Source organism: Leptonotus elevatus, chromosome 4 (genome assembly GCF_054856555.1).
Source record: "Leptonotus elevatus isolate MCC_2025b chromosome 4, RoL_Lele_1.0, whole genome shotgun sequence".
NCBI lineage: Eukaryota > Metazoa > Chordata > Actinopteri > Syngnathiformes > Syngnathidae > Leptonotus > Leptonotus elevatus.
This window is the reverse complement of record NC_141242.1, coordinates 22,011,299-22,038,160: the sequence shown is the minus strand read 5'-3', so window position 1 is coordinate 22,038,160 and position 26,862 is coordinate 22,011,299. Positions and strand designations below refer to the sequence as shown.

The 26,862-nt window shown below is 40.6% G+C and overlaps 2 protein-coding genes across 4 annotated transcripts; both read right to left on the bottom strand.

Moving 5' to 3' along the window:
* Positions 1–363: 363 nt before the first annotated feature.
* On the bottom strand, positions 364–13,701 carry csnk2a2b (casein kinase 2, alpha prime polypeptide b). The gene is made up of 12 exons (XM_086073757.1): positions 12,752–13,701; positions 11,452–11,563; positions 9,085–9,186; positions 7,591–7,641; positions 6,544–6,603; positions 6,387–6,470; positions 4,511–4,621; positions 4,161–4,262; positions 3,985–4,085; positions 3,745–3,893; positions 3,549–3,629; positions 364–962 (listed from the first exon to the last, which is right to left on the bottom strand). Exons 1-11 carry the CDS (start codon positions 12,853–12,855, stop codon positions 3,556–3,558), a joined length of 1,050 nt encoding a protein of 349 aa, XP_085929883.1. The 5' UTR covers positions 12,856–13,701; the 3' UTR covers positions 364–962; positions 3,549–3,555.
* A 3,993-nt stretch (positions 13,702–17,694) lies between these two features.
* On the bottom strand, positions 17,695–26,530 carry znf319b (zinc finger protein 319b). Of its 3 annotated transcripts, none has more exons than XM_086074144.1 (3): positions 26,192–26,530; positions 25,557–25,690; positions 17,695–25,472 (listed from the first exon to the last, which is right to left on the bottom strand). In XM_086074144.1, the coding sequence occupies exons 2-3, from the start codon at positions 25,559–25,561 to the stop codon at positions 23,594–23,596; spliced, it is 1,884 nt and encodes a 627-aa protein (XP_085930270.1). In that variant the 5' UTR covers positions 25,562–25,690; positions 26,192–26,530; the 3' UTR covers positions 17,695–23,593. The 3 variants fall into 3 exon arrangements, with proteins under 3 accessions (XP_085930270.1, XP_085930269.1, XP_085930271.1); XM_086074143.1 differs by having other exon boundaries at positions 26,352–26,530; XM_086074145.1 differs by having other exon boundaries at positions 25,588–25,690; positions 26,352–26,530.
* Positions 26,531–26,862: the final 332 nt, after the last annotated feature.

Here is a 26,862-nt window from a genome sequence, read left to right as displayed (position 1 = left end):
CCGTCGGCCGATTGGATGTGACCTCCTCATGTTACACAGGCTCAAGTTCTGTCATAATACAAACATCACCTGCACTTGTCTTAGACATTTTTTCATTACATTCAAATTGCACCAGATTGTTCAAACCAGAACCACTCAAGCTATAAATGTTGGCATGATAATCAAGACTGAACCGACAGCAGATATCCAAAAGCCGATGACTGTCATATCTTCCTCATTCACTTTGGATTTGATTGTTTTACTTATTTATACATCAACAGGGGCATATTAAGATATTTGGGAGCCTAAGGCCCAACATGTATTTTAATTTGGCACTTGTTTTCTTTTTTTTATACACACAAAAAACACTCAGACAGGCAAAGCTCATCTAAATAAAAATCATTTATTTTTCATTAATATTATTATCATTCTAGCTAGAGAGAGTCCACCATGCCACTTTCAGAACTGGAGTAGTGCTAAGACGTTTGTCTGTCAGGGTAAAAGATGGCAATGGGGGCGGGCAGACAGATGGGTGCATGGATGAACGGGGTTTCGGTGGGGAGGGGGTGGTGGTGGCTTGTACAGGGTCACACTCCTGTCCATCTTCCATGCTGATGCAAACAAAGAGGCGGGACGATATAAAGGAAGGGTGGAGGCAAGGCGAGGGGATCTGTCTTTAAAAGTAGTTTGTCCTTGTACATGAGACTGACGTGGGAGGGGTCGGGGAGTGAGCAGCTTCAAGCTCATTGGTCAGGCTGCTGGACAGGACACCAGAACAGGCCAATCACAGACTGATACAGAGGAGGAGGGTGTATGTATACCTGCTTGCATGTGTGTATGTGTGTGCGTGTCTGTATGGGCATATCTGTGAGTGTGTAACTGGTAAGAGTTACTTTGATCCATTGTCACTGTACACTTGTCAAAGTTACTGTCACAACCGCGGACAAAGTTGAGGTAACAAACATCCTTCTTCTTTTTACTTGCTGCAGAGAAAGAGAGGAGAAAAGACATGAGGGAAGGAAAGAAGGGTGGTAATATTAGAGAGCAATTGAATTATGATTTTATTTGTCCGCAGAGGTTCCGTGGAGCCTTGGGATTTTGTGTGACTGACTTGGAAGTGATTGTATGAAAAATAAAGGTTACATTAACTGCAGCAATGCTACTTCTTCACCTGCAAAGACTCATTTATGGCACTTCTAGAGAAACATGCTTGGAAACAACATTGTTTTACATATATCATATATATCATACAGACGGAAAATGGCGCCCAGTCTATTCAAAATGCCCCATTGTACAGTAGCTGCCTAAGTCAGTTAATTCCAGAATTGGCCGCAATCAACAGAGTCCACATATATACAGGCTGTGCCATTGTTGTCACAGACATGCCTACGTGGCCACTATTTTAGCAGGGACGACTGTCCTATCAAAGGAAATGGAAAGCATGGACATTAGCTTAGCATCGCCTAAGCACACAGCTCAAAAGGTGCGTGTCGTATCCATCCATCCATCATCTACCACTTATCCGGGGTTGGGTCGCGGGGCAGCAGCTTTAGCAGGGAAGCCCAGACTTCCCTCTCCCCAGCCACTTCAGCCAGCTCCTTCGACGGGATCCCAAGGCGTTCCCAGGCCAGCCGAGAAACACAGTCTCTCCAGCGTGTCCTGGGTCGTCCCCGGGGCCTCCCGCCGGTGGGACATGCCTGGAACACCTCTCCATGGAGGCGTCCAGGAGGCATCCGAACCAGATGCCCGAGCCACCTCAATTGATTCCTCTCAACGCGGAGGAGTAGCGGCTCGACACCGAGTCCCTCCCAGATGACCGAGCTTCTCACCCTATCTCTAAGGGAGAGCCCGGACATCCTGTGGAGAAAACTCATTTCGGCCGCTTGTATCCGGGATCTTGTTCTTCCGGTCACGACCCGCAGATCGTGACCACGGGTGAGGGTAGGAACGTAGATCGACTGGTAAATCGAGAGCTTTGCCTTTTGGCTCAGCTCCTTCTTCACCACAAAGGACAGATACAGAGTCCGCATCACTGCAGACGCTGCACCGATCCGCCTGTCGGTGTCTCGCACCATCTTGCCCTCACTCGTGAACAAGACCCCAAAATACTTGAACTCCTCCACTTGGGGCAGGATCTCATCCCCGACCCGGAGAGAGCACGCCACCCTTTTCCGACTGAGGACCATGGTCTCGGATTTGGAGGTGCTGATTTTCATCCCAACCGCTTCACACTCGGCTGGGAACCGCTCCAGTGAGAGTTGGAGATCACGGCTTGAAGAAGCCAACAGCACCACACCATCCGCAAAAAGCAGAGATGCAACGTTGAGGCCACCAAACCGGACCCCATCAACGCTTCGGCTGCGCCTACAAATTCTGTCCAAAAAAGTTATGAACAGAATCGGTGACAAAGGGCAACCTTGGCGGAGTCCAACCCTCACTGGAAACAAATCCGACTTACTGCCGGCAATGCGGATCAAACTCTGACATCGGTTGTACAGGGACCGAACAGCCTGTCGTGTCGTATCTACTAATTCATATCTATGGCTGTTGCTTAGTAGATCAAGTTCGCCGTAGGTAGTACGTGTACACGACTCTTGAAGACACTATTTTTGATACAGAATACAGTTATTTGTTTGTCAACATGGCTCGAGCGACCAGCTGCATGACGTTATCCCCCACCCCCAAGCACCAGCAAGTTTACTTTGGATAGACATTAAAACTTTTCACACTGTTTCAAGTTTTTATTTTATTTTATTTTATATATTTATTAAAAATAATTCTTTACAGTATTGGGTATTTTTAGACCATTAAAAAGTACAAAACCATTGATTCTGTACTGTATTGGGCGTTTTAAGGCCACAAAAAAAAGTACTTCAATTTAACCAACAATCTGCTCTAATGACTCCTCCCACAAGTTTGTTCATTAAAATGAGGTTCCACTGTGCAGTGTACATTACCTGAAAACTTGTACTATCAGATATTTTAAATACCTTTTTTTTTTTTTTACTGAGTTTTTAATTATCTGTTTTCTATGTATTTGTTTGCATATTAAAAAATGTTAATTTTATATATATATATATATATATATATATATATATATATATATATATATATATATATATATATATATATATATATATATATATATATATATATATATATATATAAATAAAATAGTGTAATTTCAAGAAAACACATTGGGATGTATATCATTATCGGGATACAAAAATGTGTCCATCTCAGACAGGATTATGCAGAAACATCTTACATCATCATATCAAATAATGGTACATATACAATGACATTGACATAAATAATCAATCATTTGTACGATTTCATTCCCTCACTCAGGAATTGGATCAATTAAAAGTATCAATAATGGAATTGGAATCACAGATTTTCTATCAGATGCCATCCCTACCAGTTGATGTTGATTTTAAAATTGAAAAAAAAAACTAGAGAATGCACGGAAAGCTTTTTGTGATGGGAATGACATTAGCCGTTTGCTCTTCTGCTTGTTGTTGACCCGAAAGGCCATCATGTAAAATGATTTTGTACTGGATACACACCTGTGTTTCATCGCGCCGTGGTGTTTCCGCTGGAAACCATGTTGTCAGAATTTGAAAGAGACTGCTCCTTTACAACGGGGTCTGTCGTAACGTAAAGCATTGGCGTTAACGGAGCTCAAACGATTGAATAATAATAATAATGACAATACAGCACAAGCTAACAAAAAATATTCAGGGGAAAGTATGTTTTACTAACAGAAGTAAGGATGCTCCATGGCCTCTGTGGCTGTTAGTCTCTGTTGGTGGTCGTAGCGAAGCAGCTTGTCCAGGAGGTCCAAAGCTTCAGGACTCACTAGATGCTGGTTCTCGGTCTGCACAAACTGCTCCCAGCGCTTCCTGCTCTGTCTGAGATGATAACGCACAACCAAAAGAATGAGCAGAGCATTGTGATTATCGTACTGCAAGCCAACTCGAGTGGGAGCTCAAACGAACTTACTGTCCAAGCAGGTCCTTGAAGCGAGGATCCAGTTCGATGTGGTATTTACGCAGGTAGCCGAACAGCTCGTCCGTCCCCAGCACTTTGGCAATTCGCACCAGCTGCGAAACGGAGCAGTGCTGCGAGTTGAGCGAACCATTGACAAAATGTCGGGAATGCCGCGGAGAGAGCGCTACCTGGTCGTAGTTGTCCTGCCCGTGGAAGAAGGGCTCTTTCTGGAAGATCATGCTGGCAAGCATACATCCCAAGCTCCACATGTCCAGACTGTAATCATACATCTGAAAGACAAAATCACAAAACAGCACGCTTGAGTTCAAACACAAGTCTTGCCTGAGGTCATGTGAGATGTCAGCAATACCTATTAGACTTCTATTGAAAATAAAAATGTCCACAAGTGCAAGTTTAAACAAAAGAAATCATGAAGTAAAAAGTGAGCAAATTCAGCAGGGGTCAAATAATTATTTCTGTGTGAAAGCATCTCTAAGGACGCCGCAGCTGGGACACGAACATGTGACGCATCGCTTACCTGATAATCCACCAGGAGCTCGGGCCCTTTGAAATATCGAGACGCCACTCTGACATTGTACTCCTGGGAAGGGTGGTAGAACTCTGCCAACCCCCAGTCTATAAGGCGTAGCTATGGAAACAAAGCAAATGTTAAAATCCTGCATTCACACAGAACTGAAAAATATGGAACGTAATCTACGGTGGTCGGTTTGCTTTAATATTAAGATTGTAACCGAGCCCCATGAGATGAAAGTCCTTCATTTCTTTCATGGAATTTCTCAACTGTGTCGCTTTGAGGATGCTGCAAGTCATAAATCAATAGTTTGATGCCCCCTGCTGGAAATGTTGCAAAGTGTATCATTTGAAGTACAAAATGGTTAGTCAACCTATATTACTAAACCATTTAAATGATCTTTAATGATTTTTTAAAAATATATATAAATACTTGATAAACATGTTGAGTGCATTAATAACACAACACCACTCAACATAATAATAGCATTAATGACAGCAAGAATTTCATGTAAGGCATCACTTACACATTTTTTGTTGCTTTAACTACCCCTTTAAATACTTCATATCACACTGAAGGGTTTGGATATAGTTTGGAGAATAACCATATATCTACTCAGTGTCTCTTTGCCTTATTCTTCTCATAAATCCCTTAACTTGATTACTATATCTTAGGGGTGGGAATCTTTGAATGTCTCACGATTCGATTCGATTCAGATTTTTGAGTGTGAAATTCGATTCAGAATCGATTTTCAATTAAGAACGATTTTTGATTCAAAATGATTTGATTGACAATGATTTTTGCTTCAATCTATAGATGTGCAAGGAATTGTAATGATCTACTCCAGTCTGACTCGCTAATGCTAATTAGCGCGCTACTCGCGGCACTTTTATCACTCAAAAGAACACTGCAAAAAAACAACTTTTATTGGAATAACTTGATTGGGACTTTTTCCTTCTACTCTCTAATGTGGCTACAACAGTGCATTAGACTGCGTGGAACCACATTGCCCCTAAGTGGCCAAATCAGGTACAACATGAACAGCGCTCCAAATTAAGGCACGCACAGACAAAGACAAGACAGTATAAAATAATTTCAATAAAATCGATTTTGGGACATTTAAAATCGATCCAGAATCGTACTAAATGAGAATCGATTTTTTGGGCACACCCCTACTATATCTCTGTCAGCTACTTTGTCAGATTTCATTTGCTGTAACAAATTCCACCACCCACTTAATTTCCAGGCGAATAGTGCAGTAGTAGTAGTCACCAAAAATGAGTGGTGCAACCGGAATTACATCTGCTGTTATTTTAAGGCTCACCCTCCCACACTATTCACATGTATAAGGGGAACTCACATCACCAACGAGAGAGAGAATATTTCCAAAAGAGAGCCAAGAGGGATGAAGACTGTGATGAAAATTGCACAAAAAAAGGGGCAAAAATAGTAGGGCTGGGTATCTATCGATTCTAATTTCCTCAATCGATTCAATTTTGACTCACAAGAGTTCAGTTTGAGTCCTTTCATTTTAAGTCAATCCGATGAATTATGAAACATCAATTCACCTTAAATATCAAAGGCATGATCAAAACTCTACAAACTTTGAAATCAAAATGATTCCAATAGTGTGTTTCACGCCAGTCAAGGCGGTGGGTAAAATGTTGCGGGAAAAGAGGGCAGGGCTTCGTGACGACCAGACAACAATGATGCACCCCAAGCCGGTCAAAGCAATGTTGAAATGTGCTTCCTGACATGGGGTGTGTTTTGTGTGTGTGTGTGTGTGTGTGTGTGTGTGTGTGTGTGTGTGTGTGTGTGTGTGTGTGCGTGCGTGCGTGCGCGTGTGCACACGTGAGTGCACACGTGAGTGCCTAGTGCCCACCTTTCTCAACTGGTGGTCGATCATCACATTGTGGGGCTTCACGTCACGGTGCATAATTCCCATGCTGTGACAGTAGTCCAGCGCCTGGCCATACACACAGACGATTATTGGCCATACGGATGTTGAAAAGATAAAATGAATGAATTAAGTTTCTTACCTTCAGTAGTTCATACATATAAAATCGGATATCGTAGTCAGTTAACTTCTGGTACAACTCCTGTGGGTGAGAGAAACAAATTTTTCATATGTTAACATCAGGAAAACATTAACTCATTCAACTGCCATAAATTCATAAAAAAAAAAAAGATCATTAAAAATTAGGGGCGACAGGTGATTAACATTTTTAATTGTAATTAATTGCATGACTTCACTAATTAATCACAAATTTTATATCTGTTCTAAATGTACAATAAAAAAATTCTAGGTTTTCATACTCTTTTTAACAAAAGTGGAAAAAAATGTTAAACTAATAGAAAGTTTAATTATTTTTTGACGTTTATAGCTGTCAATGGCAGTGAATTAATTAAAAAAATAATATCTGTTCTAAATGTACATTAAAAAATTCTAGGCATTTATATTCATAACAAAAGTCGAAAAAAAATGTAAACTAATAAATAGTTGAAATTCTTTTTTTACGTTTATAGCCGTCAATGGCAGTGAATGCATTTTTTTTTAAAGAGAAAGCATAAAAAATTTGGGGCGTCAGGCGATTATAATTTGTAATCATACTATTTTTAACAAAAGTGGAAGCTTAGGTTTTCATATTCTTAACAAAAGTGGAAACAAATGTTAAACTAATAGAAATAGTTGAAAAGATTTGTTGACGTTTAGATCCATCAATGGCAGTAAATGAATTTAAAAAAATATATATATTTTTTTTTTATATCTGTTCTAAATGTACAATAAAAAAATCTAGCTATTCATATTCATAACAAAAGTCAAAAAACAAAGTTAAACTAATAAATAGTTGAAATGAATTTTTGATGTTTATAGCCGTCAATGGCAGTAAATAAAAAAAAAAAAGAGAAAACATTATTAAATTACTCTTTTTAACAAAAGTGGAAGCTTAGGTTTTCATATTCTTAACAAAAGTGGAAACAAATGTTAAACTAATAGAAATAGTTCAAATGAATTTCTGACGTCTATGGCCGTCAATGGCAGTGAATGAGTTAAGGAACAGTCAATTAGACACAATCCTGTTTACCTTGAAGTCTGTGTTATTGATGCTTTCAAAGACGAGTGCTGGAGTTCTGGACTGTGACGACATGAAAAGCATTCAAGAGATCAGATACCAATAGACGTTGTACACCATGAACTAGGACTTTCTTCTCGGGCACATTGAGATGTAACACATATGTAAGGTGAAATGAAGAAATTTCATCTGAATTTGTTTCACTTTAGAGTTGAAGGCATTTGCTGTAATAAATTCAGCTCCATTTAAAGAAAACACCAAATAAGTTGTATTGTAGAATGATTACTAGAGCTCTTCACAAATAGGCGGTCATTTGAATTGAGCAACCAATTTGCAATCTACAGAATTTTCCCATCCGACTCAGAAAATGTCATAACATATCAAATGTTTGAATAGGATGTGCAGTTTGATTTGGAAATATTAGTGCGTGTGCATATGGGAATATTTGAGCGGCTAACGCTATCCGAGCAACAGGAATATTTGGCTGCTTACGAACTAGCTTAGCACCAGCTAGGACGAGGCAACAACAGGGATGAATTTAAAATGGAACCAAAGAGACGGTGTGGGATCTTAGAAGTGAAAATAAGTTATTTTAAAGAAGAAGTCAACCTAAAATAAATGTATTAACAATAATATGTTCTATGCAGAATACGAGAGTTGGACTAATGTCTATCTATAGTATTCTGGTTAACACTGCGTTAGTGGAATATCAATATCAAAAGGCGGCCATTTTGCCTCTTGCCGCCGACTGAAGATGACATCACAGTTGCTCAGTGCTCACGCAACGACCAATCACAGCTCACCTGTTTTCTGAAGCTGACCTGTGATTGGTTGCGACCTAAAACTTGAGCAACTGTGATGTCATTTTCACTCGACGGCAAGTGACAAAATGGCCGCACCCTGACATGGATAAAACGGCTGAATTTTGCTTCATGAATGAATTTTTTTTTTTAAGAATATTTTTATATATGTTGTAAATGTACAATAAAAAAATTCTAGGTATTCAAATTAATAACAAAAGTCAAAAAAAAAATATTAAACTAGTTGAAATTAATTTTTGACGTTTATAGCCGTCAATGGCAGTAAATTAATTATTTTTTCATTATTTTTTTTGCTCCATAACTCATATTCCACAAATGTAATATTAATCAGAATGTCATGTTTGGACTAGTGAGGCCACATATATTATTGTCAAAAAATGTTTACGGGTGACTTTCCCTTTAAACTAAAAAGCTTACTGTGGGTTGACACGTGTAAAGCTACACGCTGATATGTTTGAATGAAATCAAGTGAATATGGCTTTGTGTACACATAAATGCACTCCAATCACCATTTAATATGTTGATATTTTTGATTTTTCATGACACTAGGAATTCATTCACAAATATATCTACCGGTAGCCAACTTGGAAGCAATAATGCTAAAGCAGCAGTTTTATCAAAACTCTAGTTCAATATTTACACTATGGATTTCATACATTGGATCCATTTTCACCAGATAACTTACCACGGGGTCTTTGACTGTGTCCACCAAACGGATGATGTTGGTCCCACCTCTGAGGTTCTCCAGGATCTTGATCTCACGCTTGATCTTCTTTTTCTTAACCGGCTGAGATGGGACACGAGACAGGGGTGAGGGGGGGTCGCATCACACATCTCTCCCACATGTCACTTGTGACTCCTGATGCCGAAAGCTGCTGATTCAGCTCGCCTGCCTCTGTCTGCATGCTTCAGCATCATACTGTCAGTCAATGAGACAAATCTTGCAGCTCGCGTTTGGGGGTGTATACTGTCAATGGAATGCTGTCAACAAGCATTCTTTTACCGGTAAGTACTTGAGTTTCCAGCTAGTTGAACCTCCTCACCCCTCTAGACTGTACTTCTCAAAAAACTGACAATATGGTTTTCAAATTGTATTCCATATGAAAAGGAGACTGATGGAAGGCATCTGCAGTCAAAAAGAACCCAAGTTACAGTATGTGCTTCTGAGGCGCAAATATTTTGCTGAGGGTGCCTTCTTTGCTTTGCTTGCTTTCACAAGTTGACATGAGAAAAGAGTATGAGAGAGATGGAGAAGGTGTGGCTTTGCTCATCAACAACAGGTATTTCCACTCAGGATGCACGATAATATCGGTAACTTGACATCAAACAGATAAACCAGATAATAAAGAAATCCGCCGATAATACGGGACATGCCACGTTGGTCCATATGTTGTGTTTGTGGCTCAAGTTATGCCCAACTCCTCAACCCCTCCCCTCTCCTATGGTAGTGTTTAGGGGTGTGCCAAAAAAATCGATTGTCATAAGAATCACGATTCTCATTTAGCACGATTCAGAATCGATTTTAAATGTGCCAAAATCGATTTCATTTAAATTATTTGATACTGTCTTGCCTTTGTCTGTGTGTGCCTTTATTTGGAGCGCTGTTCACGTTGTACCCGATTTGGCCACTGAGGGGCAGTGTAATTCCACCCGGTCTAATACACTGTTAAGTTGTAGCCACATTAAAGAGAAGGAAAAAGTTACAATCAAGTTATTCCAATAAAGGTTGGTTTTTTTCAGCGTGGAGCCGTTCTTTTGAATGATAAAAGTAGCGAGCCAATTAGCATTAGCGAGTCAGACTGGAGTAGATCATTACAATTCCTTGCACATCTATAAATTGAAGCAAAAATAATTGTCAATCAAATCATTTTGAATCAAAAATCGTCCTTAATAAAAAATCGATTCTGAATCGAATCGCAGACCCAAAAATCTGAATCAAATCGAATCGTGATACATTCAAAGATTCCCACCCTTAGTGGTGTTGCATATGTGTCACGTCATAATGCACGCGACCTCGTGTTCACAAAAGATGCATCATGGCGACATGGCAGTCGCCAGCGTGGGCTTTCTTTACTGTCTGCCCAAAATGTTACCTTTGCAGTTTTTTGTTGCATTTTTAAAACATGATTGTTTTGTTTTGGCAAACTCAAAATGAGTTACTGGTTGCTTTTGAAGCAGAGATATCAATAAAATTCAGCTTCATGGTGCTTTACACAATGTTTTAATGTATTTGTACATGTTACACTTATAGTAGGACGCGAAAGTATATTTGTATTCAAGTTAATTTTGCAAACAATTATTGGCTTACTTATCGCCTATCGGCATCTGCGCTTTCTAAATTATTGGTTTATCGGTATCGGTTGAAAATAGCATTATCGTGCATTCGTAAATTCCACCAGCGGAGTTATTAAGTTTGACAGCTCATTTTATCATTTGAAATTGGTGAACATTTGAAATGTGTGTTTATTAAGGATTAATTCAACATAATTGGCCAAAGGGGACATTTTTGCAGCAGGAAAGACTTTATTTAAAATTATTTTTGTTATGTCTGTGGAAGTTGTTCGGAGGGCACAAAAAAAAAAAAGAATTCAAAGCCTCCATCCAGCCATTGATTATCTGAACTGTCAGGTGACATAACGGCAAAAATAGAATTTTGAATAATATCAATTGCTTTTTCTAAAAGCAAAGCCAAAAAATCAATACAAAATGTAAATTTGATCTGGTGAGAAAAAAACTGGATTTTAAGGCCATGTTGCCTTTTCCAAGGTTGTAAAATTTGTCTGATTCAAACTTTCATGCAGTTTCACCAAACCTCAATTCAATAACTATCAAAAGATAAATTTTTCACTCGTTTTGCTTTTTCATTGGCTTTCGGAGACAATTTTTCCAAAAGGACAAGCCTTAAAAAGCCGATCAACACAAGCGAATAATGCACAAATTCTAGATGAAGGAAGCAGCCGACAGATTCCCGCACTGTCCACCCAGCGTCATCATATGCACCATTATCAAAATGAAGAGTTGCATTTTTTTCTTTCGGGTCAAACCTGCTCACCTTTAGAATCTTGACCACCACCTTCTCATTGTTGGTGATGTTTATGGCCTCGAACACTTCACTATACTTCCCTCTGCCCAGTTTACGTACCAGCTGGTAGTCCTCTTGGTTGCTATGGGGACAGACAGAGAATCTGTGCAGTGTGTGTATGTAAGGAAGAGTGGAAAAAGTATCTTCAGATCTGTAGTGAAAGTCTGTCCATCCATCCTTTTTCTCAAAGTGGATATTTTGCCATGACCGGCAACTCACCGCCTAGCGTTATTTCGCTGTGAATCACGAAAAGGGCACATTTTGCAACAATGAACGTGTCGTGTCCCAGCACAGTGGTTAAGGTTGTCACCCCAAACATGCGGGGCCACAGGTTTGAATCCCGTTTATTAATTTTTTTACACTACAGCCTATATGCTCTGAAGGTTATAGGCTGGTAATGCAGCGGCAAAATAAAATGAAAACTTCATGAGAAGATACAAAAGGGGGTGAAAGGAGGCAGGAACCACATCCCAGTGCATGACTCGGTCCGGCGATTGACCAATCAGAGCCATTCATGGCAAAATATCCACTCCCTTTTCGATACTGGATACGAGCTAAAGTCTGACTTTCTAAATATTATTTATTTTAGTTATTGCAATCCCTCAGTGGGAAATTGAACTCACACTGCAATGTGTACTTTGTGTTGCACACATGCAAGGAGAGATTCATAGTGAGAGGCACGCCAACTGTATGACTAAAGCTAGAGCGGACGATTTCCTAGCTCAAGGAGACCTCGACACGAACCAGACAGCAGACTAGCATCTCTTTAACAACTAGTTGCCATATTTACATCATCAACAGGGCGACTCGAACCCGTGACCCCCCCCCCCCCCCCCCCCCCCCCCCGGTTACAAATCCAAGTACAGATGGTCGCTTTGGGCGAGATGCGGATTACACCCTGGACTGGTTGCCACTCGCAAATGACCATTCATGCTTACATTAGCATCTGTGGACAATTTAGGCTCTTCATTTGACCAAAAGACAGTGCAGAGATTCGAACCCAGAGCTGTGAGGCAGAGGAGCTCATTAGAGCACCGTGCTGCTCCATAGTAATTCTGAAAAATTTACTGAACAGTTTTCTAATCGTAAATCTGGCAAAGTGGCAAGGAGGGTGGGACTGTACTATCTTGGTGTCATCACACCCTCGCAACGCGGAGTGTATAAATAGTCACTCATCCACACTTTCCCTAACAAGCATCCATTACGTGCAGTGTTCAGACATCACATGCAAGCTATTAAGACAACCATGTTTAAGAAGAAATGTCCTCACTTCCAGTTGGGTACGTGGGCCTCGTAGTCCCAGTAATCCCGGCTCTTCAGTGTGTTGACATCGACGTACACACGGGACTTGCTACCGGCCACCGGACCCGGCATGGCGAGACCCGTGGCTCGGAAGCGGCGGTGTTGTCACGAGACGGGAGATAGGTCACGAAGAATCTGGAGTGGGTTCCGGTGGTGGACCAAGAAGAGGATCGACGCTCTTGTGTGGGTGCGAGGTGGATGATCAGGCCAGCTAGCTTCCTTCTGCACCAAGTGAAGATAAAAGGGGAGCGGGTGGAGAAGAGCTCAAATGCCCGACTTGCAGCTCTCCTTCACCGGATTGTCAGAAGCAACGGTCCCGATGAGGCTGAGAATGGGAGTTGAGGTTCCGGAGAGGTGCGAGGAGGCATCGGGGTGATGAGGTAGAAAAAAACCGGCCCCAAAAGTGGCCGCAGAGGATTGGTGTCAGTAATTTCAACACTGCTTGGTTAAAAGTGAGGGGCTACTCTGGAGTCACGGGCCCTGAATATAAAACGTTAGGGGAGTAAAGCGATCCGTTTCCTGTGCTAAATGGAGGACAGTAACCCCTCGGTGGTCCAGTCTTGGCTATCAATCAAATGTGATCGGCGATGTTGATCGGTGGTGGGGTCGAACTACGGGAGAGAGGGGGTGGTGTATCGGAGATCGATGTTGTTAGCTAACGTTAGCAAGCGATGCTACTTGAGCGCTGAGATGTCGCACAGACGAGGAGCGCTCGCCGCCGTGCACCGCCCGCAGCGGATCCCGCGTCATCAGCGACCGGCTGCGCGGGGAATGGGCGCGTCGAGAGTCCCCCAGGACGAGACGGCGGCCGAGGAACCGTGGGTGTCTTCTGCGGCCACAGTCCTCCCCGGTCGACAGCACAGGAAAGGGGAGCGGATCGAGAGTGAAGAGACGCGAGAGACACCCGGAAGTGAAAGCCGCCTGGCTGCGGGGGTGACGACGAGAACCACAATCACCGGCGCAGCTGCTGTGACACAGCGACCCTATGTGACGAGGAGCGTAAATTAGTCTTCTACTGATCTCAGCGAAGTCTCCCAATGAGGACTGAAAGTGCTGTGCTGCCTCGACTTACGAGTTGAATTCAACCCGTGATCAAGTTCCCCAATTGAAATGAAATGAATAGTGAAATACTATTAAGCCATCCCAGTCTCCAAAAAAAAATGTTTTCTTAAAATAATAATAAATAACTTTTAATGCATAAAAAGCAATGTATTGTATAACACCATAATTGTAGCTATGTGTGTAAAATTCAGCATTGTCAGACAGTTATTTTAAAGATGATTAAAGTGGTATAAGTATATTTTTCCTTTGACAAACATTTAGAAAGTTGGGACTCTTTAACAGCAGCTTTGGCAGTGAAAATGCACCAATTTTGTCACAAGTCACTTGTGGTCAACATTTTAGTTGTGACCCTTTTTGTAGAATCAGTTTCAAACTTCCATAACTATGTTAATTTTTATCCAATTTTTAAAATACAATTTTCATTGGAAAGCCTGGTAAAAAAAGAAAAGAAGAAGAAACAGACAACATATAACAATGAGGTTATTTCTAATCAATTAGCTAATTAAGTAATTCCAGTCACTGTGTGAAACAGTAAGTAAATCTCAGCATAATAAAAAAAGCAACATAATTTGAAAACACTACCAGCAATGACTATCAAATTTTAAATTTTAAATAAAAATAACGTACAAGGTATGTAGTGAAACACTTCAAATAAGGCAACAATGATGACTATTATCGGTGTACTGTACATCATTTTTATAATAGGTGCCATGTATGAAAAAAAAAGAGCCAAGAATGAACAAATAGTCAATTAGTTTTTAATAAATATTGGAAGAAACAAATATATCACAGTTAGGGTGCGTGGTTGATACAATTCATGAAATTAGTGTTGGAAGTGACAGAAAATTATGAGCCATTATGGCAGGTCAGAGTAACAACACAAAGGGCCTGGCAAACAAAAATGTGTCTGTAGGTCAACCAATTTACCTCAGGTTTGGCAGAAGCTGAGAAAAAAATGTCATAAATGTGTTCAATTGGATTTGAAACATTGTCAACCACAAAGGTGTACATTTCTAAGTTGTAATTAAAACTAGAACACTTTTTAGTAGTTTATAGAGGTAAGATGAAAAATGAAAAATCAGTGAAACACAGGTCCGCCGCCACTCAAAATGTGCAATTATGAGTGAGGCTCGTTGAGTGACCTTTGTTTTTTAAGCCATTTAATGGTGGCAACTAGGGGTGTGAATTACCTAGTACCCGGCGATTCGATTCGTATCACGATTCATAGGTCACGTTTCGATTCGATACCGATTAATCCCAATACAAATCTATAAATTGATTATTGCGATTTTTTTTAACTCACATTTAGAAAATACTAATCAGTAAACTTGTACATGTACACTGTAAGATTTGTATGAACATTTATTTATTTATCTAAACATTCAGGTTGCAGTCTGTTTCATGTTTGAACAGCACTAACATAAAATATTAAGGCTTAATGTTTCATAAATATAACATTCTTCCATGCTGAATGTGTGAATCCTAACCCTAAGTAAGACGTTTTGTTGAATATTCCCATAAAGAAATGTATGTTTAAAAATCGATTCGGCCGCATATCGAATCGATATCGCGATATATTGCTGAATCGATTTTTTCTAACACCCCTAGTGGCAACATATATATATTTCAAATAAATAAATGATATACAGTACATAGGGTTCAAACCAACGTGTCAGCAACCCATAGTTAAGCGAGTTATTGCACCATAGACAGAAGTTTGCTAACCCGTCAGTGATGTTCCATATATAGTGGATAAAAGAGAATGTAAAGAAATAAACTGATTAATGATTGCTGATGATTATTATGCATTGAGACAAGATGAAAGTCACAACAACGGTGTGTTTATCCTGTTTTCCACTATTCATGCTTAATGAAGCTGCCTATACTCTTCTTTTATTCATGGTCATTTTTCCAACACTTCCCACTTAGTTACCATTAAAGCATATCAGACAAGAGTTCACTCCTTGGCTAGCTACACTTAACGTTTTTGCGGAATCACAGCTACGTGCTAAGCAGCTAGCTTATTGTCTTCAAACAACCAAACTCGTTGTTGTAGGCTCCGAGGGAAGCACTGACATGTAGGTAGTCGTGCTTGATTTCTACGCTACTACCGCAAATGGCACTCGGTCACTAAATTCAACGCTATGGGCTCTAATAGTAGATAAGAGACACTGCCACCAGTGTCCATTACAGCTCTCAGGCACTGAGTTTATCATTTCAATTTTGGCTTGTTAACAAAAAGAAAAATAATTGACCAAAGGTGGCTCCTAAACCGATAAGCTTGTAAGTCAAGGCACTACTGTATTCAGTTTGGTTGCTTGTGCTTTGTCAGGTAAACGTGCACGACATTCACTTAAAAATTTGCATCAAAATTTCAGCCATATTCAGTACTATCCATCCATCCATCCATCTTCTATAATGTTTATCCTGCTTATTATGCTTACTAGGGGTGGGAATCTTTGAATGTCTCACGATTCGATTCAATTTTGATTTTTGGGTCTGCGATTCGATTCAGAAAGATTTTTTTTATTCAAAATGATTTGATTGACAATGATTTTTGCTTCACTCTTTAGATGTGCAAGGAATTGTAATGATCTACTCCAGTCTGACTCGCTAATGCTAATTATTGCGCTACTCGCGGCACTTTTATCACTGAAAAGAACGGCTCCACGCTGAAAAAACAACAACTTTTATTGGAATAACTTGATCGTGACTTTTTCCTTCTACTCTCTAATGTGGCTACAACTTAACAGTGTATTAGACCGCGTGGAACCACACTACCCCTCAGTGGCCAAACTGGGTACAACATGAACAGCGCTCCAAATAAAGGCACACCCAGACAAAGGCAAGACAGTATAAAATAATTTAAATAAAATTGATTTTGGGACATTTAAAAATCGATTCTGAATTGTACTAAATGAGAAACGATTTTTTGGCACACCCCTAATGCTTACTATAGTTACGGCGCAGTACAATACATTAACACAAAGTTTTGATTTGCCTCAGAAATTGTTGTGAACGATGAATGTTGTTACTTAGTTGAAAAGAAAAAAAAAACAAGCAAGGCCTGTGGCGCAGATACATGCATCACATCAAATCCCTAGTTACATGCAAAATATGATGACATGATTAGACAATAGTGCTTTGAAGTGATGATGACATTACATCATTGCTTTTTTGTCCATGATCTCATCTTTGGTGAGACTGAAAACAAAAGTTACGTATGTAACTTAAACTACGGTTCTATGAGCCAGGCAGAACCTTGGGGACGAAAGCGGCGTTAGGCCAGAGAGTGACCCCAGCACCATCAGGATGCCAACGGAGACACAAAGAACTGATAGACTATTCATAATAATAATAATGGAGGCCAATCCAACCAACCTGTTATTTCTTCATAAAACAATTTTGTCTTTTATGTACGGTAATAATAATTTTAAAAATTGATGGTGAATTTGGGGTCCACGCCCAGAAGGTTGGCTACAGTCCAGTGAATCTTACATTACTGAATAATATGTGCACCCGTTGTCATAGGAACATCAAATTGCTTGGAGATGGTTCTTTTTAACCTTACATGTTAATTTTCTCCCTATTCTCCTGAAATCACTTTATTCGCTTCCTTTGGTCAATTTTACCCTTTAATGGGCTGACTAACTGTAAGATTTCTTATTATTTTTGGCAGATTTAAGTTATTCTGTTATTCCATGGGTTTTTCTTCCATTAAGACATTTGTACTCATGTGTCATGTCTTGTCGTTTATGATACATTTTCAGTCTTGTCTTTCAAGTTGTCATTTATGCTTTTAAGAATTTCCCAGTTTCAGATGTCTCCACCTGTGTCCCATTCCCTGTGTTAAAAAAAAAAAGGGGGGGGGGGGAGCCTCCGCCAAGGCTTGTCCTTTGTCAGCTTGTCTTGTATGGGCTCTTTGCACAGCTCGACTACTTCCTGAATTTAACACCACTGTTTCCTGTTTTTCATGATTGGACAAACTGATTAATCCAGGTGTGTCTGGCCATTGTCGTCGTTGCGAATGAGTTCAGGCACACCTGGATTAATCAGCTTGTCCACTCATGAAGAACAGGAAATGAAGCCGTGGATTTGTGCAAAGAGCCCATTGTGCTGTCTTGAACCCATCTGTGTAGTGAGTTGAACTTTTCTCTGATATTATCTTAGTTTACTGCTGAAGATTTATTTCTTTATTTATATGACTTATTTCCAAGGTTATAGCGCATTATAGTTTGCCATGTCCGACAAAAGGATTATCGTACTGATATATTGTCCCTTGATTGTGAGTGTGAATGATTGTTTGTGTGTGCCATGCGATTGGCTGGCATGCAGTTCAGGGTGTACTGAACTGCCCGAACACAGCTGGGATAGGCTCCAACACACCCGCAACCCTTGTGAGGATAAGCGGTACAGAGAACAGATGGATGGAAGCGTGTGCATATTCGACACAATGCAGTACTTCTAAGCACTGTACACTACTTGAGTATAATGTCTGGCATGATAAGTATGAAGACTAACTGACCAACCATCTTTAATGCATTGGCATGTTTATTATTATTTCCAACTTCAAATGACTACCCTTTTCTCTGTTCAATTTGGTCATTTAAACAAAACGAATGAGAGGGATGACAATCTCCACATGAGATATTTTGGAAGCCGCATCAGTCAACACCAACATCTCTCTTTCTTAAGATATACTGTACATCTAAATTGAATGATTATGAATAAAAAATAAACCATAAAATCAGCATTTGTCACAATTAAAGGGACAGAGGAGCCCACTTTGAGGTTTAAACAGAAACTAAGTCAAAATGAAAATACATTTAATACTATACTCAAACTACAAATCTGGGGAAATTTGTGGCAGAGAAAACCATTAGGCATTACCTGGACATAGCACCAGGCTCAACAGAACTTTTACCATAACATCCAAAAGGAAATGTTTATAGGACAATAGCTGTGTTTAGTTGCAGGTTCACCCTCTAGGCTCTAAATATGTAGACAGCACAAGAACCCTGGAGTGTTAAAAACTGGCACATCTGGATTGTCTGGATTGCAAGCCTCATTCAGTGTGTTTGGGAAATTTGGCAGACTCTCTGCGACATGCTCCGGAATACTGACAGTGTTTCCCTTGACAAGCCCCCGCAGTGCACCTGATAATTTGGTGGCCGAAAGTAGACAAAACTTTAGGGGAGCGCAGAGTGTAACGCGATTTTGGTGAACGTGATCAAGGTGCAGGCAGATTTTGAGCTCTTCAGACCTCTGGTGAATATATTTCATTCAGAATCGGACCCTCTGAATCATTGTGTATATATATGTTATATAGAGCCATGTAGGACAGATCAAGACTAAGAACAGGTCAAGACTAAGAACAGGTCTATTGATATGTTGCAAATGACAGTATGTATTTCCTTGTTCAACTAAATACAGCCTACATCCACACACACTCAGTTATCAAAACATAGCCTTTAACATACTGATAACAATCACTACATGACAGGGAACCCGTAAGAGGGTGTTGGGCTTAAACTGAGGGTGATTCTAAAGGCCAATGACTCACAGAGGCCCTTGTTAATTAATAGTATTGTATTTTCAGTTTGCTCCCCATAGGGTCCCAAATCCCCAGTGGCACCCCTGACTAATTGGACTACACAGACAGCAAAAAACATTTGTTAAAATATTTAACATGGTTAAAAAGTAGCAATAATACAAAAAAAAAAAATGTATTTAAATACATTTTCTTGACACATTTTGACAGGTACACTCAAGTCACATCCATCCATATGTACAGCACTGACCTCTCAAGGAAGCTTTAATAGACTGAATACTGGTACTTTTTCATTTTCAATTGAAAGGATGTGTGTTAGTTTGGCAATTAGGAAAGAAATCATACATACAGACCTATTTCCCTACAGGAGAAACACCCTCAACCACTAAAATCTTCACACTAGTCCATTTACAGGAGCTATTAGAAAACGATGAGTCATCTTTTGCGTTTCAGCTTTGTGAGGAACGTAAAGCCACTTCAACACCAGTTATGCAAAATTGCTTGTCAAGCTGAACATTTTGTGGCGGCGATGAAAAGCAAAAGAATCGTTAATGTCTTTAACCAGTGAAAAATCTGTCTGCCAGTGTATATTAGTAGATACTAAAAAAAAAGAAAAGAAAAAGAAAACAATAAGCACAAAGGTAGGGAAAACAAAATCTTTTTTTTTTTTTTTTACATATTAAGTGCTATTTATAACACCTTTCTGGCTGGCCAATTTGGGATGGGGTAAGCGACTACTTTCTGGATCAACCTACAATTCGGTCCAGAAGGATGTGGACAGTCAAAGATTTTCATGATTTTGCCTTTACGTCAAACAACCACAAGAGAGTGGTGTGGTCATAAAGTTGTGACTCTTCAGAGAATATGCCAAAAGGTACTTCAATGAAACAATCAAGGACTTGAAGACATTTCACAAAATTGGGCATTTATACCATTAGGTAATTTTTTCTCAACTTCCCAATAGATGGGGGAGGGGGGGGGGGGAGTTGAAATCAACTTTTTTTGTCATGAACTGTATACCAAATTTGACCACGCATTGTTCATGGGACCCACTGGGGCCGTGTTATCTGGAAAACGAGATCCCCGAGGTGGCAGGTACCGATCTTAAAGGAACACACAATATAAAATTCATTTTCCTTCGTTCTATTAGGCAGTGTGTATGAACATTAAAAATGCTAATATCAATGGCATCTGATTCCCTGAAGAAAAAAAAAAGGATTTATGATTAAATATCAAAATGACAACCTGTATGCTGCCATTTTGGACACGTTTTCTTTGGCTGACTTCAATTTTCACTTACAAGTAAAACAAAACAGGAGAACAGCAATTTTGTCCTTGTTTTATTAGTCGTAAAATCAATCCAGTGTGACATCTTACCCCATATAGTAAGACAACTTACCCGATAGTGGGGCAACATGTCACAGTTCACACACTCGATTGTGTTCAGGGCCAGACTGGGACTCATTTTCAGCCCTGGATTTCAGGGCCCAGACTGGCTCACTTTAGTTCATGTTTTCATGACCGTACACAATTTTACATTTATTAATGTATCAATGTAAAATAGATTAACACTCCCTCTAGCGACATTCATGTTGCATTTGATCCAAAATCAAATTTACAATTGAATACCCTTACAAGATCACGATCAGTGTTTATTTGAATAAGTATGCAAACAAAAAATGGAGAAAAGGACAAAAAAAGAACCAATAGGCAAAGTGTACATTAAATGTTATAAGTCTTAACAAGGCACATTTACCAAACTCACCACTTCTGGTTCTAACTTGAAGACAGCAACAGTAATCGGAAAACGCTTTCCCATCATGCTTTGTTGCCGTTAGTATTAACACTTATTATGATATGCCTCTTTAAAGCGCTCTTTTTGTACAGACAGGGTGTAGTATAGTTACAGTATTATTGTGTGTCTTCATGTTTTGCTACTTTTCGTGTTAAACCGTGACCTGGTGACCCCCTCAATAATAAATGTAGGCAGCCAGTACTACATATAATATATTGGCCTAAGTTAGAAACACTGATAGTACAGTTGTATGCTCTCAGGAATTCGCCAGACAGATTACGCAACCCAGGCCTAACAACAAAATATGAAATTTACATAAATACAAAATATATACCTGATATTTTGGTCTTTGATCCGGTACACATTTTGTTTATATATGCTGTATTAATTCCAAGAAATATATAAAGCTGTAAAAAGTGTTGACATCAATCCTCGGTCCCCCGTACACATAAATTCCGGTGACAATAGGCCACATTTTTTGGACATTAAGTGTTGTAATGTTTTGTTTACGAAACAACTAAGAGAACTGTCGTCATGGTATGACGTGAATAGTATAAAAAATATTGCAAGTTCCATTCTAATATTTTCAGACTATGCATGCCTACTACGCATGTACACATTTTGGTGAGAATCCATCACGGGTTTCATACTTTATGCCACTGTAATGGACCGGTTGCACACCGCTGTACAGTTCACACCACATTTGTCAGTTACTTTTGCAAGGAATGCCTTTTTGTTTTCTTTCTTGAAAAGAATGTGAAACCTGAGATGTTTAGGGGTGCCTTCTAAATTATGGCAATACTTGACGACGCCATACAGCATTTTTTAGCCATGTGAACGCACGTAACATGTCACAGTGATGACGCGGATGGGACAAAAATGTCCAATTGGCGCCAGCCTTTTTTCAGTGAATCAGATGCCATTGATATTTGCACTTTTCACGTTCATACACACTGCCTATTAGAACGACGGAAAAGGAATTTTGAGTCGTTTGTCACTTAACAACTGATGGTTGTTATATTGGTTTTACAACCATTTACACCAATGTCAACACATTTGAGCAGCTGAAAATGAAGGAATCTGCAAATGACAGCTGTAATCCCCGAAGGGCAAATTCAATACTTTTGAGAAACACTTTGTAGTTCAGGGGATGAAGTGGCTTATTTGTTACACTCCGATATAAGGGTCAGAGGGTATTATGGAATGCAAGCTTCCAAATCTAAAATTTGAGCTTTAGGCAAATTTAGTACAACAATTCTTTGTGGTGTCAGTCGCAGTGGTATGCTTATGAAAGGTGGAGCTTGACACACTGTCAGTTAATCAGTCAAAAGCAAAACTGTATGCATTCTTCTGTGTTACAGTGAACTGGGAGAAAAATACAAGTTACATTTTTGAAAATAGTAACTGTACCAGGAAAGAAGGGAATTAAAATCTATGGTTACTTTCAATGTTAATGACTTGGTCTGGTGGGTATCCTGTGATACTCCGAAATTTACATAGCAGATGAAACTATCACCCTCCTGTGGAAACTAGGAATTGGCTGATTACTGGTTTGATGGTTAACCACTAATACTGTCTGTCACCGGGAATGAGCTATGGGGACAATATGATTGGCTGCTTTCCAAATTTTAATAAATGAGCTGCCGCTTTCCAAATTATTGGGGCCAGACGGGGGGTTTCCCCCCTTCTCGGCAAACAGCGAGGACAGGGCAGTTTCACACAGAGGAGGGAAGGAGTAAGACGAAAAAGACACTGCAAACACGGTTACCTTTGGGCTCTTGCCAGTGGGTACTAGTTAGCCCCAAGGACAACATGAGTAGCCAATGGATCTGTTCTTAAAATAGCTCACCAGTGTTGGAACACTGTGACTTACTAAGAAAAATTAAAACAGAATGTTAACGTTACATTTTTTTAACTTAACATGATACATGTTTTTCAGTGTACCGAATGTACTATATTTTGTTGAAAGATAATATAGATTATGTTCCATGGGATTTCTTTTTTATTTACCCAAATTATATATATATATATATATATTTTTTTAAAGGACATTCCAGAGCTGTAATTGTAATATCCTGATACCGCAATATTTCTGTTCACGGCCACCATGAACAGGTCTTATCTGATCATAACAAACCTTGACACATTGGGAAAATCTGAGGTTTGTACTTGCTTCCCATGTGTGTCTAGCTCCGCTTTTTAGGTAACATACCACCACTAAAGTTGGTATCCCATCCAAGATTGCCAGAAAGGGGATCATAGATCACAATTTTGGTACCCTGAACAATGTTTGGTAAAACGCAAAAAACAAACAGTGTACCTTACTAAATCCGAATTGTAGTGCTTGGTAGAAACATGCTTGTAGGAGACAACAAGTTCACAGATTCCACTCAAGGATTCAGTTACATGCACTGGGACACAGGGTAGTCCCCTCCATCAGCTGTGTGCTGCACTGTGTGATCCTGCAAAGAGCCCAAGTCACTGAAACGCTCGCCACACCAAACACACTTAAACTGTCCTTCTCTCGAGTGTGTGCTCTGGTGTTTGATCATGTGCTCGCGTTGTTTGAACAACTTGTTGCAATGCTCACACTTGTACGGCTTCTCCCCCGTGTGCACGCGCAGGTGTCTGTTGAGGTCTGACGAGTATTTGAAGCGCTTCTCACAGTCAGGACACTTGAGTGGCTTTTCCCGGGAGGGGTCGCAGCGATGCTGCACAAATTCGGAAGAAGAGAGGAAGCGGCGGTCACAGAGGGAACACTTCAGGGGCTTTTCTTGGCAGTGAGAGTTTTGATGGCGCTGCAACGTGGAACTCTTTTTGTAGCCCTTGCCACAGACGTTGCACTTGTATGGCTTGTCAGGCACCGTGTTGGGCGACTCGCCGCACTTGTGCCTAAGCAGCTCTCCCGACTGGCTGAACTCCTTCTGGCATGAGCCGCACTTGAACAGGTTGTCCATGCCGTGCACGTGCTGGTGGTAGAGGAGGTGCGAGGGCTGCATGAAGCCCATGTCGCACAGATTGCATTTGAACGGCCGGTCGCTTGGGTCTTTGTGTGTGCGTCGGTGGCGCACCAGGGCGAACTGCTGTTTGAAGCTCATCTGACACTCATCGCAATGGAACGGGCGCTCCTCTGAGTGCGTGCGCTCGTGTTGGCGGAGATCTGACGGTCGCTTGAAGCCCTTTCCGCAAGTTGCGCAGCGGAAGGGGCGAGAGCCTTGCGGGTGGCAGGGGTGGTGAAGGAGCTCTGATGACTCTTTGAAGTGCAACTCACATAAGTTGCATTTGAATAAATGCTCACCAGAATGCATGTACATATGGCGCACCAGGTGAGAACGGTGCTTGAAGCTCTTTTCACAAACGGCACACTTGAAAGGACGTTCGTTGCTGTGTGTTCGCTGGTGGTGCTGAAGGTGTGACGATTGGCTGAAAGCCTTGTCACACGTGTCACATTTAAAGGGCTTCTCTCCTGTATGTACTCTATCGTGGCGGGTGAGTTCTGACAAGTGTTTGAAACCCTTCTGACAAACGGAACATTTGTATGGGCGGTCACGGGCTGATGGGAAGGGTAGAATGGATGAGCTACTACTAGCTGACGACCTCAGACTGCTGGGTTGCTGGCCATTGTTTGCTGAGGAGTTGGGGGTCATGCTGCCGGAGGAACCAGGCCGGTACGTCTTCTCACATATTGAACACTTCATCGGATTGCTGCTGTTGTGGGATGAGTGATGGTGAGCCAGAGATGTCAGCAAGGAGAAGCCCATCTTGCACAGGCCACATACAAAGGGCTTCTGTTCCACTTGAACACACTGGTGCTCTAATAAATCAGTGGCCTGGTGAAAAATCTTCATGCACTGGGTGCACTGGAAGGACCTGTCCTGACCTACCATGCACTGGTGCTCATGGGGGTTGGCTAGGTGGGAGATATCATGTCCACAGGCCCCACACTTGTGTCCTCCCTCAGTCCCTACCTGCAAGGTGGTCTGCGTCTGGGTAGAGTGCTGCTGATTGTGCTGCCCACTTCCCTGCTGCTGATTCCCATTGTGTTGCTGATTGTGCTGGCCATGCTGGGTCTGCTGCTGCTGCTGCTGCTGTTGTTGTTGTTGTTGAAGAGATGTGGACTCTTGCTGCAGGACAATTCCATACACAGCACAGCCCAGAGAATTTTCAGCTCCGGGAGGGATGGTGTGGACCACCTGAGGTTGAGAAACACCATGCTGCTGCCAGGCCTCTGTCATGCGGGCTCGAGTGTATGGATTCAGTTTGACAGCAGGAGTGGCCCAGCTACAGTGAGTAAAATAAATTGTTAGCTAGTAGTGACCTAAAAAATAAGTTTCGGTGCATTATAACATAGAAAAACAAACTCACTCCATGACTGCCAAAGACACTGAAGAACTACCTCAAGGTGACTGATTGCAGAAGGAACGCTGTTGTAAAGCGAAGGACAACGATCTATGTGGATAACAGGAAGAAAATCCAGCACGTTCACGTTTGTGTGGTATCTGTGGGGACACGATGGCACAAATAATTAAAATACAGCAGGTTGAATCAAAAATACAAAATAATTCAGTGGTGCACTGCTAACTTATCTTCACATTTCTTAAATTATAAAAACAAACAAAAAAAACTAGCATACACACTTCTCAAGTTCCTTATGTTGGTTTCTGAGCTTTATTGATTATTTGGAACCTCGCCTAATTACTACCAAGCACGTTGGCATTACTAGGTAATGGCGCTAACAACAGAAGTACCGTATATTGAAAACCTTAGTCGCGGTGCCTTGCTCTTTTTATTGCTGAAACGCAAATAATTGTCCTAATGCGATAAACGAAAGAAGGATCTGTCATCGCAGCATTAAAAGTTTCCCCCAAAACGGCAAGGTAAACACGATTATGTTAGCAACATTAGCTTAAGAGACACAAGATGCACAAGCAGCCAACGCCGGATCAGAGGGTTTTGGTTGCTTGACTTAAACGCCGTCACGAACTTATATTATTACATACCCAATGCATAAAAAAATGCTACTTTGGCGTGCATTAGTTACTCAAAATAGCACAAAACTCCATATTCTCATCTGTAAACGGCGCTCGGATGCTCTCGTTGAAACGCTGTAGCTCCATCGGCCGTCGCAATGGAATAAAAAAGATCTAGTAGCTCACTAACAGGGTGTGGAAATCCAGCTGCGTTTTCCAAAATAGTCATTAATGTCACCATTTAACGTGTATGCTATCTGGTTAAGAGGGCGTGCAGTCGCTAAGGGAAATGTGTACAGGATATTTTGTTAGCCATCGCTCGTTAGCTTCTTTCAGGGCTCGCCGTGTTAGCTAGCTTCTGTCTGCTTCCCGCACACGGGAACATGAATAGAGAAAGAACTGGGAGCACACACAAGATGGGATCAGAATGTGTGTGCGCGTGTGCATGGTGATCGTCATGTATCAATTGTGAATCAAAAATAATAATTATTTTTCCACATGTAGATTCAATTGCATGTATTACAATGCCACAACCCGCAACGTTTAATTCAATCCCCATTTTGTATTTGTTTATATATTTTTTGATTTTGTGTTTATTCATATTTATATGCAGTTGGAGGAATGTTCACGTATAATCCAAACACGTTGTGAACATATTTGGAAACACATTTAATATACATATTACTAAACGTACAGTATTT